The 12727-nt window shown below is 41.3% G+C and overlaps 1 protein-coding gene across 2 annotated transcripts in view; it reads left to right on the top strand.

Moving 5' to 3' along the window:
• wu:fb13g09 (multidrug resistance-associated protein 5) overlaps positions 1-10291 on the top strand; it is a 58423-nt gene extending 48132 nt beyond the window's left edge. For both annotated transcript variants that reach the window (XM_041849895.1, XM_041849904.1), the window contains 4 exons: positions 3122-3200; positions 5084-5197; positions 6865-7029; positions 8827-10291. In XM_041849895.1, coding sequence (XP_041705829.1) covers positions 3122-3200; positions 5084-5197; positions 6865-7029; positions 8827-8931 — 463 coding nt within the window. In that variant the 3' untranslated portion in view covers positions 8932-10291. The remainder of the gene's footprint in view (positions 1-3121; positions 3201-5083; positions 5198-6864; positions 7030-8826) is intronic.
• Positions 10292-12727: the final 2436 nt, after the last annotated feature.

Genomic DNA, 12727 nt, shown 5'->3' with positions numbered 1-12727 from the left:
GTGAGTAGGGGGGGGACGGTGAGAGGGTGAGGTCAAAAGAGGAGAGGAGTGGAAAGAAGGAGGCAGAGAGAAATGAGTCAAATGTAGACGTAGGGAGGTTGAAATCCCCCAAAACTGTGAGGGAAGAGCCATCCTCAGGAAAGGAACTTATCAAGGCGTCAAGCTCATTGATGAACTCTCCAAGGGAACCTGGAGGGCGATAGATGACAAGGATATTAAGCTTAAATGGGCTAGTGACTGTGACAGCATGGAATTCAAATGAGGAGATAGACAGATGGGTTAGGGGAAAAATTGAGAATGTCCACTTGGGAGAGATGAGGATTCCTGTGCCACCACCCCTCTGACCAGATGCTCTCGGGTTATGCGAGAACACATGGTCAGACGAGGAGAGAGCAGTAGGAGTAGCAGTGTTTTCAGTGGTAATCCATGTTCCGTCAGCGCCAGGAAGTCGAGGGACTGGAGGGTAGCATAGGCTGGGATGAAGTCAGCCTTGTTGGCAGCAGAACGGCAGTTCCAGAGGCTGCCTGAGACCTGGAACTCCAGGTGTGGGGGTGCGTGCAGGGACCACCAGGTTAGAGAGAGGCAGCAGCCACGCGGTGTGAGGGCGTTTGTGTAGCCTGTGCGGAGAGGAGAGAACAGGGATAGGCAGAGGCATAGTTGACAGGCTGTAGCAAATGGCTACAATAATGCAGAGGAGATCGGAATGAAATGAACTAAACATCTGGGAAAGGAGAGAGTAGGGCCTCCCTCACCAAAACTCCCAAATATAACTCACCCAACTTCCACCTCAGAAACTATAATTGTTTCACTGAACCACCCGAATAAAAACTCTCCCAACTTCCACTTTAGAAATTAGAATTGTTGTGAACTACAGCGGTTCAATGTTTCAAGGAATAGACTCAACTTACTTCATTCAGCTAGCTAACTATGACGCCATAATATATTGTATTTAGCTGCTACAGTACAGCTAGCTGGTCGTGTTGGCTAGCTAGCAATGGCTGCTGTGTTGACTTTGTTTGAAAAACGGCGGCGCTGCGAACAAATGTAGCTGGCTAAAAGGATATTGTATCTAGTTGCTACCGTTGCTAATAGCTACTCGCCAGCTAGTCCAGGAGGTGAGTTAGCTAGCTAGCTAGCTTCGTGCTACACCCGGCACCGCCGAATACAATGCTAACCTACAATAACTACCCACAACAGCCCACGATGCCTACCTACAATACCTAACTACAATCTAAATACATAGTTTAAGCCTTACTCGACAAAGCCCAAGCTATGTATAAAGCCAAACTTACCCGACGCCAGCTGTCTGGGTGGCAGACAAGACGACATTGGTCTTCTGCAATCAGTAGCTGTAATTAAGTACAGTAGCTACTAACTACCTAACGTTAATGCCTCAGATAATGAGGTTAGAAAAACAGCTGAATGGTAGGTAGCTAGCTGGCTTAATTACAGGTACTCTTAAGCGTGAAATAACATTACCCATTATCATTATCATACCCAAGAAGACTCAAGGCTGTAATCGCTGCCGAAGGTGCTTCAACAGTATAGGGTCTGAATACTTATGTAAATGGTTTATTTCAGTTTTTTATTTTTAATACATTTACAAACGTTTCTAAAAACCTGTTTTTGCTTTGTCGTTATGGGGTATTGTGTGTAGATTGATGAGGGGGAAAAAAACAATTTAATCAATTTTAGAATAAAGCTGTAACGTAACAAAGTGGAAAAGGTCAAGGGGTCTGAATACTTTCCAAATGCACTGTAGATTTATCAATATTGGCTGTTGATGCTGAAAAGGCTTTTGACCGTCTTTAATGACCTTTTCTATTCAAAACTTTGGACGCTTTCAACTTTCCAAAAATATACAGTGAGCTCCAAAAGTATTGGGACGGTGAAAATGTTTTTGTTGTTTTGGCTCTGTACACCAGCACTTTGGATTTGAAATTATACAATGACTATAAGGTTGCAGACTGTCAGCTTTAATTTGAGTGTATTTTCATCCATATCGGGTGAACCGTAAAAAAATTACAGCACTTTTTGTACATAGTCCCCCCATTTTAGCGGACCAAAAGTATTGGGACAAATTCACTTGTGTATTAATGTAGTCAAAAGTTTAGTATTTGGTCCCATATTCCTAGAAACATGTTGGATCCATTTGCTGTTTGTTTTGGTTGTGTTTCAGATAATTTTGTTGCCAATAGAAATGAATGGTAAATAATGTATTGTGTCATTTTGGAGTCACTTTTATTGTAAATAAGAATAGAATGTTTCTTAACACTTCTACATTAATGTGGATGCTACCATGATCACGGATAGTCCTGAATGAATTGTGAATAATGATGACTGAGAAAGTTGCAGATGCACAAATATCATACCCCCAAGACATGCCAACCTCTCACCATTACAATAACAGGGGAGGTTAGCATTTTTTTTATGCCTCTAACTTTCTCGCTCATCTTCTAGCAGTGTCAACAATCTTCACAGTCACGGCTGCAAGGTAAAAATATTGCTCTGGACAAGCATTGGCAGTATGTCCTCTTTTTCTTTTGTGAGGTTTATCTTCTCACACTTTTCTTACTTGATATCTAGCTAGCAAACACGTTCAAACTGCCGCTGTCTCAGCTGGCCTGCTGTGTTGACACTCGCGCACAGCCTATGCTTGCGCCCACCATCACAGCGGATGAATGAAATGCATAGTTCAGAGAAAATAGTTTCAAAAATAACTATAATAAAACATAATTTCATATATACTTGTAATGAATACTTAGAGTACAAAGTGCTAACCACCCAGCTTTTGAATAGTTAGGTCTATTTCCCTGCTTTTGAGAGGAGCTGGCTAGTAGATACTCATAGACTTCCAACAATTGCGCTAAGCTAACGATATGCTACCTTCAACTTCCTTCAAACTGCACACAGAGACGTACAAATGGTATCCATGACATGAGTTTGTCTGACTCTGGGTAAGTAGGACATTACCAAAAATACCAAAGTATCCCTTTAACCATTAGTGGGGAAAATGTCAAACTGACCCCAGGGGCAACTTCACCTGACTGTTGTGCTGTTATCTAGGCTTGTTTAGAATGATAGAGATTGATTCTTTATTCTTATTTTTCTTACCAAATAGGTCCAATCTGGACCCATGGAATCAATACTCAGATGCCCAGATCTGGGATGCACTTGAGAGGACCCATATAAAGGAGATGGTAAGTAGGGATAGATGGGGTAAATGTTAACATAAGTAGAGTAGGCAATACGTCAGTTTGACCCCAAATATATTTATAAATGTCTGTATGCAAATGTCAAGTAGTCCTTATGTTGGCATCATATTACAGTGGAGAGAACAAGTATTTGATACACTGCCGATTTTGTAGGTTTTCCTACTTACAAAGCATGTAGAGGTCTGTAATTTGTATCATAGGTACACTTCAACTGTGAGAGATGGAATCTAAAACAAAAATCTATAAAATCACATTGTATGATTTTTAAGTAATTAATTTGCATTTTATTGCATGACATAAGTATTTGATACATCAGAAAAGCAGAACTTAATATTTGGTACAGAGATCATACGTTTCCTGTAGGTCTTGACCAGGTTTGCACACACTGCAGCAGGGATTTTGGCCCACTCCTCCATACAGACCTTCTCCAGATCCTTCAGGTTTCGGTGCTGTCGCTGGGCAATACGGACTTTCAGCTCCCTCCAAATATTTTCTATTGGGTTCAGGTCTGGAGACTGGCTAGGCCACTCCAGGACCTTGAGATGCTTCTTATGGAGACACTCCTTAGTTGCCCTGGTTGTGTGTTTCGGGTCGTTGTCATGCTGGAAGACCCAGCCACGACCCATCTTCAATGCTCTTACTGAGGGAAGGAGGTTGTTGGCCAAGATCTCGCGATACATGGCCCCATCCATCCTCCCCTGAATACGGTGCAGTCGTCCTGTCCCCTTTGCAGAAAAGCATCCCCAAAGAATGATGTTTCCACCTCCATGCTTCACGGTTGGGATGGTGTTCTTGGGGTTGTACTCATCCTTCTTCTTCCTCCAAACACGGCGAGTGGAGTTTAGACCAAAAAGCTATATTTTTGTCTCATCAGACCACATGAGCTTCTCCCATTCCTCCTCTGGATCATCCAGATGGTCATTGGCAAACTTCAGACGGGCTTGGACATGCGCTGGCTTGAGCAGGGGGACCTTGCGTGTGCTGCAGGATTTTAATCCATGACGGCGTAGTGTGTTACTAATGGTTTTCTTTGAGACTGTGGTCCCAGCTCTCTTCAGGTCATTGACCAGGTCCTGCTGTGTAGTTCTGGGCTGATCCCTCACCTTCCTCATGATCATTGATGTCCCACGAGGTGAGATCTTGCATGGAGCCCCAGACCGAGGGTGATTGACCATCATCTTGAACTTCTTACATTTTCTAATAATTGCGCCAACAGTTGTTGCCTTCTCACCAAGCTGCTTGCCTATTGTCCTGTAGCCCATCCCAGCCTTGTGCAGGTCTACAATTTTATCCCTGATGTCCTTACACAGCTCTCTGGTCTTGGCCATTGTGGAGAGGTTGGAGTCTGTTTGATTGAGTGTGTGGACAGGTGTCTTTTATACAGGTAACGAGTTCAAACAGGTGCAGTTAATACAGGTAATGAGTGGAGAACAGGAGGGCTTCTTAAAGAAAAACGAACAGGTCTGTGAGAGCCGGAATTCTTACTGGTTGGTAGGTGATCAAATACTTATGTCATGCAATAAAATGCAAATTAATTACTTAAAAATCATACAATGTGATTTTCTGGATTTTTGTTTTAGATTCCGTCTCTCACAGTTGAAGTGTACCTATGATAAATATTACAGACCTCTACATGCTTTGTAAGTAGGAAAACCTGCAAAATCGGCAGTGTATCAAATACTTGTTCTCCCCACTGTATGTATCCATTGCCTTTTACACCTTCTGATAGTGTTACTAACGTTGAGAGGTATTGATAACAAATCCTAGACCTGTTTAAGATTAAAGATCCCCTCTAGAGATTTTTGAACAGTTGAAAACGATATATGTGGCTTGTGTTTTGACTCCATTTTGTCTCTAATCATGTTCAGATCAGCCAACTGCCCCACTCTCTCCAGTCTGAGGTGACAGAGAATGGAGAGAACTTCTCAGTGGGAGAGAGACAACTACTGTGTGTAGCAAGAGCACTGCTGAGACACAGCAAGGTAAACACACACAGACACATCCACACACGCACGTGCGCACACACACACACACACACTCTAGCGTCACATATCTTTCTCTCCACACCACACACACAGGACAATAGACAAGGCCAGTTAGATTGATTTTCTCTATTCTGTAACTATAGAGGAAAGCTTTTGTGCCTCACATCCTAATTTTGAGGTAGTCACATAAGACGGGCAGAAGGCAGCAGCTTCTCCAAGGTGTAACATTGCCACCACATGGCTTGTGTTGTTATGTCACTCTGATTCTATAGAATGCAGTTGGAAATTCAATCAACTGAAGATGATAAAATAAGTTTAGGGACTAGTCCTACATTATAGTTACAGTGGGGGGGGGGAAGTATTTAGTCAGCCACCAATTGTGCAAGTTCTCCCACTTAAAAAGATGAGAGAGGCCTGTAATTTTCATCATAGGTACACGTCAACTATGACAGACAAAATGAGGAAAAAAAATCAAGAAAATCACATTGTAGGATTTTTAATGAATTTATTTGCAAATTATGGTGGAAAATAAGTATTTGGTCACCTACAAACAAGCAAGATTTCTGGCTCTCACAGACCTGTAACTTCTTCTTTAAGAGGCTCCTCTGTCCTCCACTCGTTACCTGTATTAATGGTACCTGTTCGAACTTGTTATCAGTATAAAAGACACCTGTCCACAACCTCAAACAGTCACACTCCAAACTCCACTATGGCCAAGACCAAAGAGCTGTCAAAGGACACCAGAAACAAAATTGTAGAACTGCACCAGGCTGGGAAGACTGAATCTGCAATAGGTAAGCAGCTTGGTTTGGAGAAATCAACTGTGGGAGCAATTATTAGGAAATGGAAGACATACAAGACCACTGATAATCTCCCTCGATCTGGGGCTCCACGCAAGATCTCACCCCGTGGGGTCAAAATGATCACAAGAACGGTGAGCAAAAATCCCAGAACCACACGGGGGACCTAGTGAATGACCTGCAGAGAGCTGGGACCAAAGTAACAAAGCCTACCATCAGTAACACACTACGCCGCCAGGGACTCAAATCCTGCAGTGCCAGACGTGTCCCCCTGCTTAAGCCAGTACATGTCCAGGCCCGTCTGAAGTTTGCTAGAGTGCATTTGGATGATCTAGAAGAGGATTGGGAGAATGTCATATGGTCAGATGAAACCAAAATAGAACTTTTTTGGTAAAAACTCAACTCAGTCGTGTTTGGAGGACAAAGAATGCTGAGTTGCATCCAAAGAACACCATACCTACTGTGAAGCATGGGGGTGGAAACATCATGCTTTGGGGCTGTTTTTCTGCAAAGGGACCAGGACGACTGATCCGTGTAAAGGAAAGAATGAATGGGGCCATGTATCGTGAGATTTTGAGTGAAAACCTCCTTCCATCAGCAAGGGCATTGAAGATGAAACGTGGCTGGGTCTTGTACCTATGATGGAAATTACAGGCCTCTCTCATCTTTTTAAGTGGGAGAACTTGCACAATTGGTGGCTGACTAAATACTTTTTTTCCCCACTGTATAATAGTCCTAAAGATTGTAATATACACATCCATATTCAAAGACCCAATATAATTTGTCCAGTATTTTCTATATTGTTACCTTTGTGATTGAACCTCTGCAAAGTGTGCTTAAATGTGACATACGTTTGGTTGCCAGATCTTGCTGTTGGATGAGGCGACTGCAGCCATCGACACAGAGACAGACCGGCTGATTCAGGAGACCATCCGCGAGTCATTCAGCAGCTGCACCACGCTGATCATCGCCCATCGCCTCAACACTGTGATGAGCTGTAACAGGGTCATGGTGTTGGACCAGGGACAGGTGGGTCTTCTGCACCATAGAAATATAGAATGTGTCTCAAATGGCACCCTATTCCCTATGTAGTGCACTGCTTTTGACCAGGGCCTATAGGGAATAGGGTGCCATTTGGGACACAGCCATATCATTCTATTTCTTCTATGTTCTGCACCTCTTAGCTCTGTGTTTATTTGAGAGGGACTTGTAACCATTGTATCTATTGAATCATACCAGTGGCTAATGAAACACATTTGAAGTCATAGAGTATTACCTTATTCTAATTCTGGGTTTATAGTATAGTGTAAAATATATACAGTGCCTTCAGAAAGTTTTCACACCCCTTGACTTTTTCTACATTTTGTTGTGTTACAGCCTGAATTTAAAATGGATTCAATTGAGATCTTTTGTTACTGGCCTACACACAATAACCCATAATGTCAAGATGGAATTAATTAAAAATGAAAAGCTGAAATGTCTTGAGTCAATAAGTATTCAACCCCTTTGTTATGGCCAGCCTAAATAAGTGCTTAACAAGTCACATAATAAGTTGCATGGACTCACTCTGTGTGGAATAATAGTGGTTAACAGGATTTTTGAACGGCTACGTCATCTCTGCACCCCACACATACAATTATCTGTGAGGTCCCTCAGTCGAGCAGTGAATTTGAAAGACAGATTCAACCACAAAGACCAGGGACGATTACCAATGCTTCGCAAAGAAGGGCACCTATTGGTAGATGGGTAAAAAAAATAAAAGCAGACATTGAATATCTCTTTGAGCATGGTGAAGTTATTCATTACACTTTGGATGGTGTATCAATACACCCAGTCACTACAAAGATACAGGCGTCCTTCTTAACTCAGCTGCCGGAGAGGAAGGAAACCACTCAGGGATTTCACCATGAGGCCAATGGTGACTTTAAAACAGTTACAGAGTTTAATGGCTGTGATATGAGAGAACTGGATGGATCAACAACATTGTAATTACTCCACAATACTAACCTAAATGACAGAGTGAAAAGGAGGAAGCCTGTACAGAATAAAAAATATTCCAAAACATGCATCCTGTTTGCAACAAGGCACTAATGTAATACTGCAAAACATGTGGCAAAGCAATTCACTTTTTGTCCTGAATAGAAAGTGTTATGTTTGGGGCAAATCCAATATAACATATTACTAAGAACTATAGTTCTCCACACTTCAATTATAGTGGTGGCTGCATCATGTTATGGGTATGCGTGTAATCGTTAAAGCCTGGGGAGTTTTTCAGGATAAAAAAGAAACGGAATGGCGCTAAGCACAGGCAAAATCCTAGAGGACAATCTGGTTCAGTCTGCTTTCCACCAGACACTGGGAGATGAATTCACCTTTCAGCAGGACAATAACCTAAAACACAAGGCCAAATCTACACTGGAGTTGCTTGCCAAGAGGACAGTGAATGTTCCTGAGTGGGCCGAGTTACAGTTTTGACTTAAATTATGGCAAGACTTGAAAATGGTTGTCTAGGACTGAGCAACAAACAATTGGGCAAATGTTGCACAATCCAGGTGTGGAAAGCTCTTACAAACTTACCCAGAAAGACTCACAGCTGTAATCACTTCCAAAGGTGCTTCTACAAAGTGTTGACTCAGGGTTGTGTGAATATCAGTGTCCAAATCTGCCATTTTCAACCCGTATATGGGTACGAGTGTAAAGGGTTAACAGCATATACTAAACAAAATATCTGATTTACTACTGTACACCTAAGGAAACATTTCTCTAGTGGGTCAAAATACTTGTTGGTCAGAACTTATTTATTTTCATTTATTTTCTTCATTCCAGATTTTGGAGTTCGACACCCCTGCTGCCCTGCTGGCAGATGACAACTCCAGATTCCGGGCCATGATCGAGGCATCTGACGGCAAGCTCAGTGACACAGAGCAATGACCCTAGTCGAATGGGTACAAAGAAGCTCTTATAAAACAAGGAAATACAGCAGAGGACCTGACTTGCACAAACTTTGAAGATTACCATCCTGCCATGGAGCGAGGAAGATGTTATTTTAGAAGGCATTAACAGAGGTTCTTACAAACGCTGCTAAATTTAGTGATGTCTGTTGATTTAAAAAACCAATGACGACTTCATCAGTATGATGATGATGATGATGACAATGTTCCAAAAGACGCATCAAAGATGTGGATCTATTGAGAGTTGGGAGTATCGTACCTGCTGACCTTTGTTGCTGTGTGGAAAGAGATCATTTCTCGGAGGCCAAAGGAGCAAGTGCAAATGAAGGGGAACAGAGCAATGACTCTACAATGGCACTTTATATTCCATGATGAAACACTGAAGCGTCTGATAACACTGAATGTTGCTTCGTTTCACCCTCTCTCTACAGGGCTATCAGTGAGACTTGGAAGAGAACGTAAAATTCTCTATATATTTCACTGATATAATTCGAAAGGAACCTATATCACTTGTATAAGCCTCAATGCTAGTTGGTGGAATGGATTTTATATTATGATATATGCAATCAAAATGACATTACAGCCAGCACATTCATCAGTCAAATCACTGGACAACTGAGACTTCCAAAGAATCACTTTGATATACCAAAGTAACCATTCCACATGAGCAGGGTCAGGAATATATTGACTGATAACGCATCAAGTTATAATAATAAGGCAGATTATTATATGGTAATCATTTCAGTGAATCCTAACAGATACAGTGTATATGTGCCTCTACAGTTATGTAATTCATTGTGTAGTGTAGTAATGTTGTAGCCTATGCTTTTTGTAATGGCAAGACAGTTGCATTTGTGTTGCGTTATGTTCTTTTCTGGGTGAATCATATGCTGGTATGTCGGAACTGTATCTGCATAGTGTCTTGTATTGTGGCAGGGTATATGGCAGGAATGTCGTTTTTATCAACCTGTAATCATTCTATTGTGTAGTAATAAAGCACAGTTATATTCATGAGATTGAAGAACATCAAAGCAAAGTGGTGGAACAAATAATGAAAGGTACAGAGTATTTTTCTGTTCTAAACAACCACAGACAATGTCTGCAAATCAGTGTTTTTGGATGAAGTTTTGGATTGTAAACATCTAGATGCCTTAATAAACAACAATGTTCATACACTGAGAAAACATTGTGTGCAATAAGCAATATGTTGCTAGAGAAATCGTAAAGATGGCCTTGTAAAAGACTTGAGATTGTAATTTTGCTATATTTTTTATTCTTAAATGTAAGATTTTTTTTGTCATAGAAATGCTTTACCAATAAAAGTGTTTTCATACTTGAAATATTGTCCTTGCATTAATTGTTCTCACATATGGTGGCATCCTGGCATGCATGGTGGAGCCATGGGGCGGCGCACAATTGGCCCAGCGTCATCCAGGGTAGGGGAGGGAATGGCCGGCAGGGATGTAGCTCAGTTGGTAGAGCATGGCGTTTGCAACGCCAGGGTTGTGGGTTCGATTCCCACAGGGGGCCAGTATGAAAAAAAAAAAAAATGTAAAAATGTATGCACTCACTAACTGTAAGTCGCTCTGGATAAGAGCGTCTGCTAAATGACTAAAATGTAAATGTAATGGTGCTCTGATAATGAATTAGATCAATAGTCCATGGGCCAGAGGGCCAAATTTCACATATTGGTCCACTATGGGGTGGCAAAGGTACATGTCTGGGAGTTATATTTTTGTATGATAACCACTATCGGACAGAGCTAACTGTGTTATCACTGCATTAATGTTATGACCCCTATGCTTTTAATTGGGACAACTGGATTGATTGTATGAAATGTATTATAAAACAACAATCTTCTCAAAACAAGGTATTGATATGTTATTAACTTCATAATACAACATGAAAGAAGGTATGGAATAATTACAACAGTAGTGACATCTCTATGGGTCCACCGTGGGGGGGTCAAAGGTCAAACCTTTGCATTTTGGGGTATACATCGAGCCAGAATGGACGTACAGTATAGGGAAGTGTTCCATTATGACATGGTACCTAGATGATAACTAACACCAAATATCACACAACAAGGAGACCCATTGAGAATTTTTTGTTGTTGTTGTACAGACTCATCATACACTGAGTATACAGTATATACAAAACATGAAGGACACCTGCTCTTTCCATGACATAGACTGACCAGGTAAATGCAGGTGAAAGCTATGATCCCTTATTGATGTCACTTGTTAAATCCACTTCGATCACTTCAATCCAGGACACCTACAGCACCCGATGTCACAGGAAGGCCAACGAGATCACCAAGGACATCAACCACCCGAGCCACGGCCTGTTCACCCCGCTATCATCCAGAAGGCGAGGTCAGTACAGGTGCATCAAAGCTGGGACCGAGAGACTGAAAAACAGCTTCTATCTGAAGGCCATCAGACTGTTAAATAGCCATCACTAGCCGGCCTCCACCCAGTACCCTGCCCTGAACTTAGTCACTGTCACTAGCCGGCTACCACCCGGTTACTCAACCCTGCACCTTAGAGGCTGCTGCCCTATGTACATAGACATGGAATCATTGGTCACTTTAGTAATGGAACACAGGTCAATTTAATAATGTTTCCACTGTTTTAGTCATAGTCAATGCCACTTGTCCTAATATTTCTATATTTCTTAATTCCATTCTTTTATTTTTAGATTTGTGTGTATTGTTGTGAATTGTTAGATACTACTGCAATAATGTTAAATATGTGTATGCGACCAATAAAATTGTATTTGATTTGAGATGAAGGGGACTAGACAGGCACCATATTTCCAAGATGGCCACCATTCATTCTAATTAGGAGGAACTACGTTGATTTTGTATGGCTATAACTAAATAAGGAATTAGTGTAATAAGTCAAATAATGGCTTAAAATGTGTATTAAAATAAGGACAACAAACACACCCCACACACACAATTTAGACAGGTGCACTTGGCTATTAGATGGACCAGCCCATCTGGCATTTGCCAAAAATGCTATATGGTCAGTCTGTCCCTGGACTGATGTGTGCACTATTCTCTTAAGTCAAGAATACACATTAATTTATACTGAACAAAAATATAAACACAACATGCAACAATTTTATTGATTTTACTGAGTTACAATTCATATGAGGAAATCAGTCACTTGAAATACATGTATTAGGCCCTAATTTATGGATTTTACATGACTGGGAATATAGATATGCATCTGTTGGTCACAAATACCTTAAAAATGGGCCTCACAATGGGCCTCAGGATCTCATCACGGTATTTTTGTGCATTCAAATTACCATAGACAAAATGCAATTGGGTTTGTTGTCCGTAGCTTATGCCTGCCCATACCATAACCTCACAGTCACCAAAGGGGCACTCTGTTCATAAAACTTGAGACATCTGTGGCATTGTGTTGTGTGACAACTGCATGTTTTAGAGTGACCTTTTATTGTCCCCAGTACAAGGTGTACCTGTGTAATGATCATGCTGTTTAATCAGCTTCTTGATATGCCACACCTGTCAGGTGGATGGATTATCTTGGCAAAGGAGAAATGCTCACTAACAGGGATGTAAACAAAGTTGTGCACAAAATTGGAAAGAAATAAGCTTTTTGTGCATATGGAACATTTCTGGGATCTTTTATTTCAGCTCATGAAACAACTTTGTTGCATTTATATTTTTGTTCAGTGTAGATGGGTTTTATAATTGTTCCTTTTGTCCAGGTGGGAAAGGGCAGTGTGGAGTGCAATAGAGA

This window comes from Coregonus clupeaformis, chromosome 3, assembly GCF_020615455.1.
Source record: "Coregonus clupeaformis isolate EN_2021a chromosome 3, ASM2061545v1, whole genome shotgun sequence".
NCBI classification, from domain to species: Eukaryota; Metazoa; Chordata; class Actinopteri; order Salmoniformes; family Salmonidae; genus Coregonus; species Coregonus clupeaformis.
The sequence above is the reverse complement of the archived record's forward strand: the minus strand, read 5'-3'. Positions and strand labels throughout refer to the sequence as shown.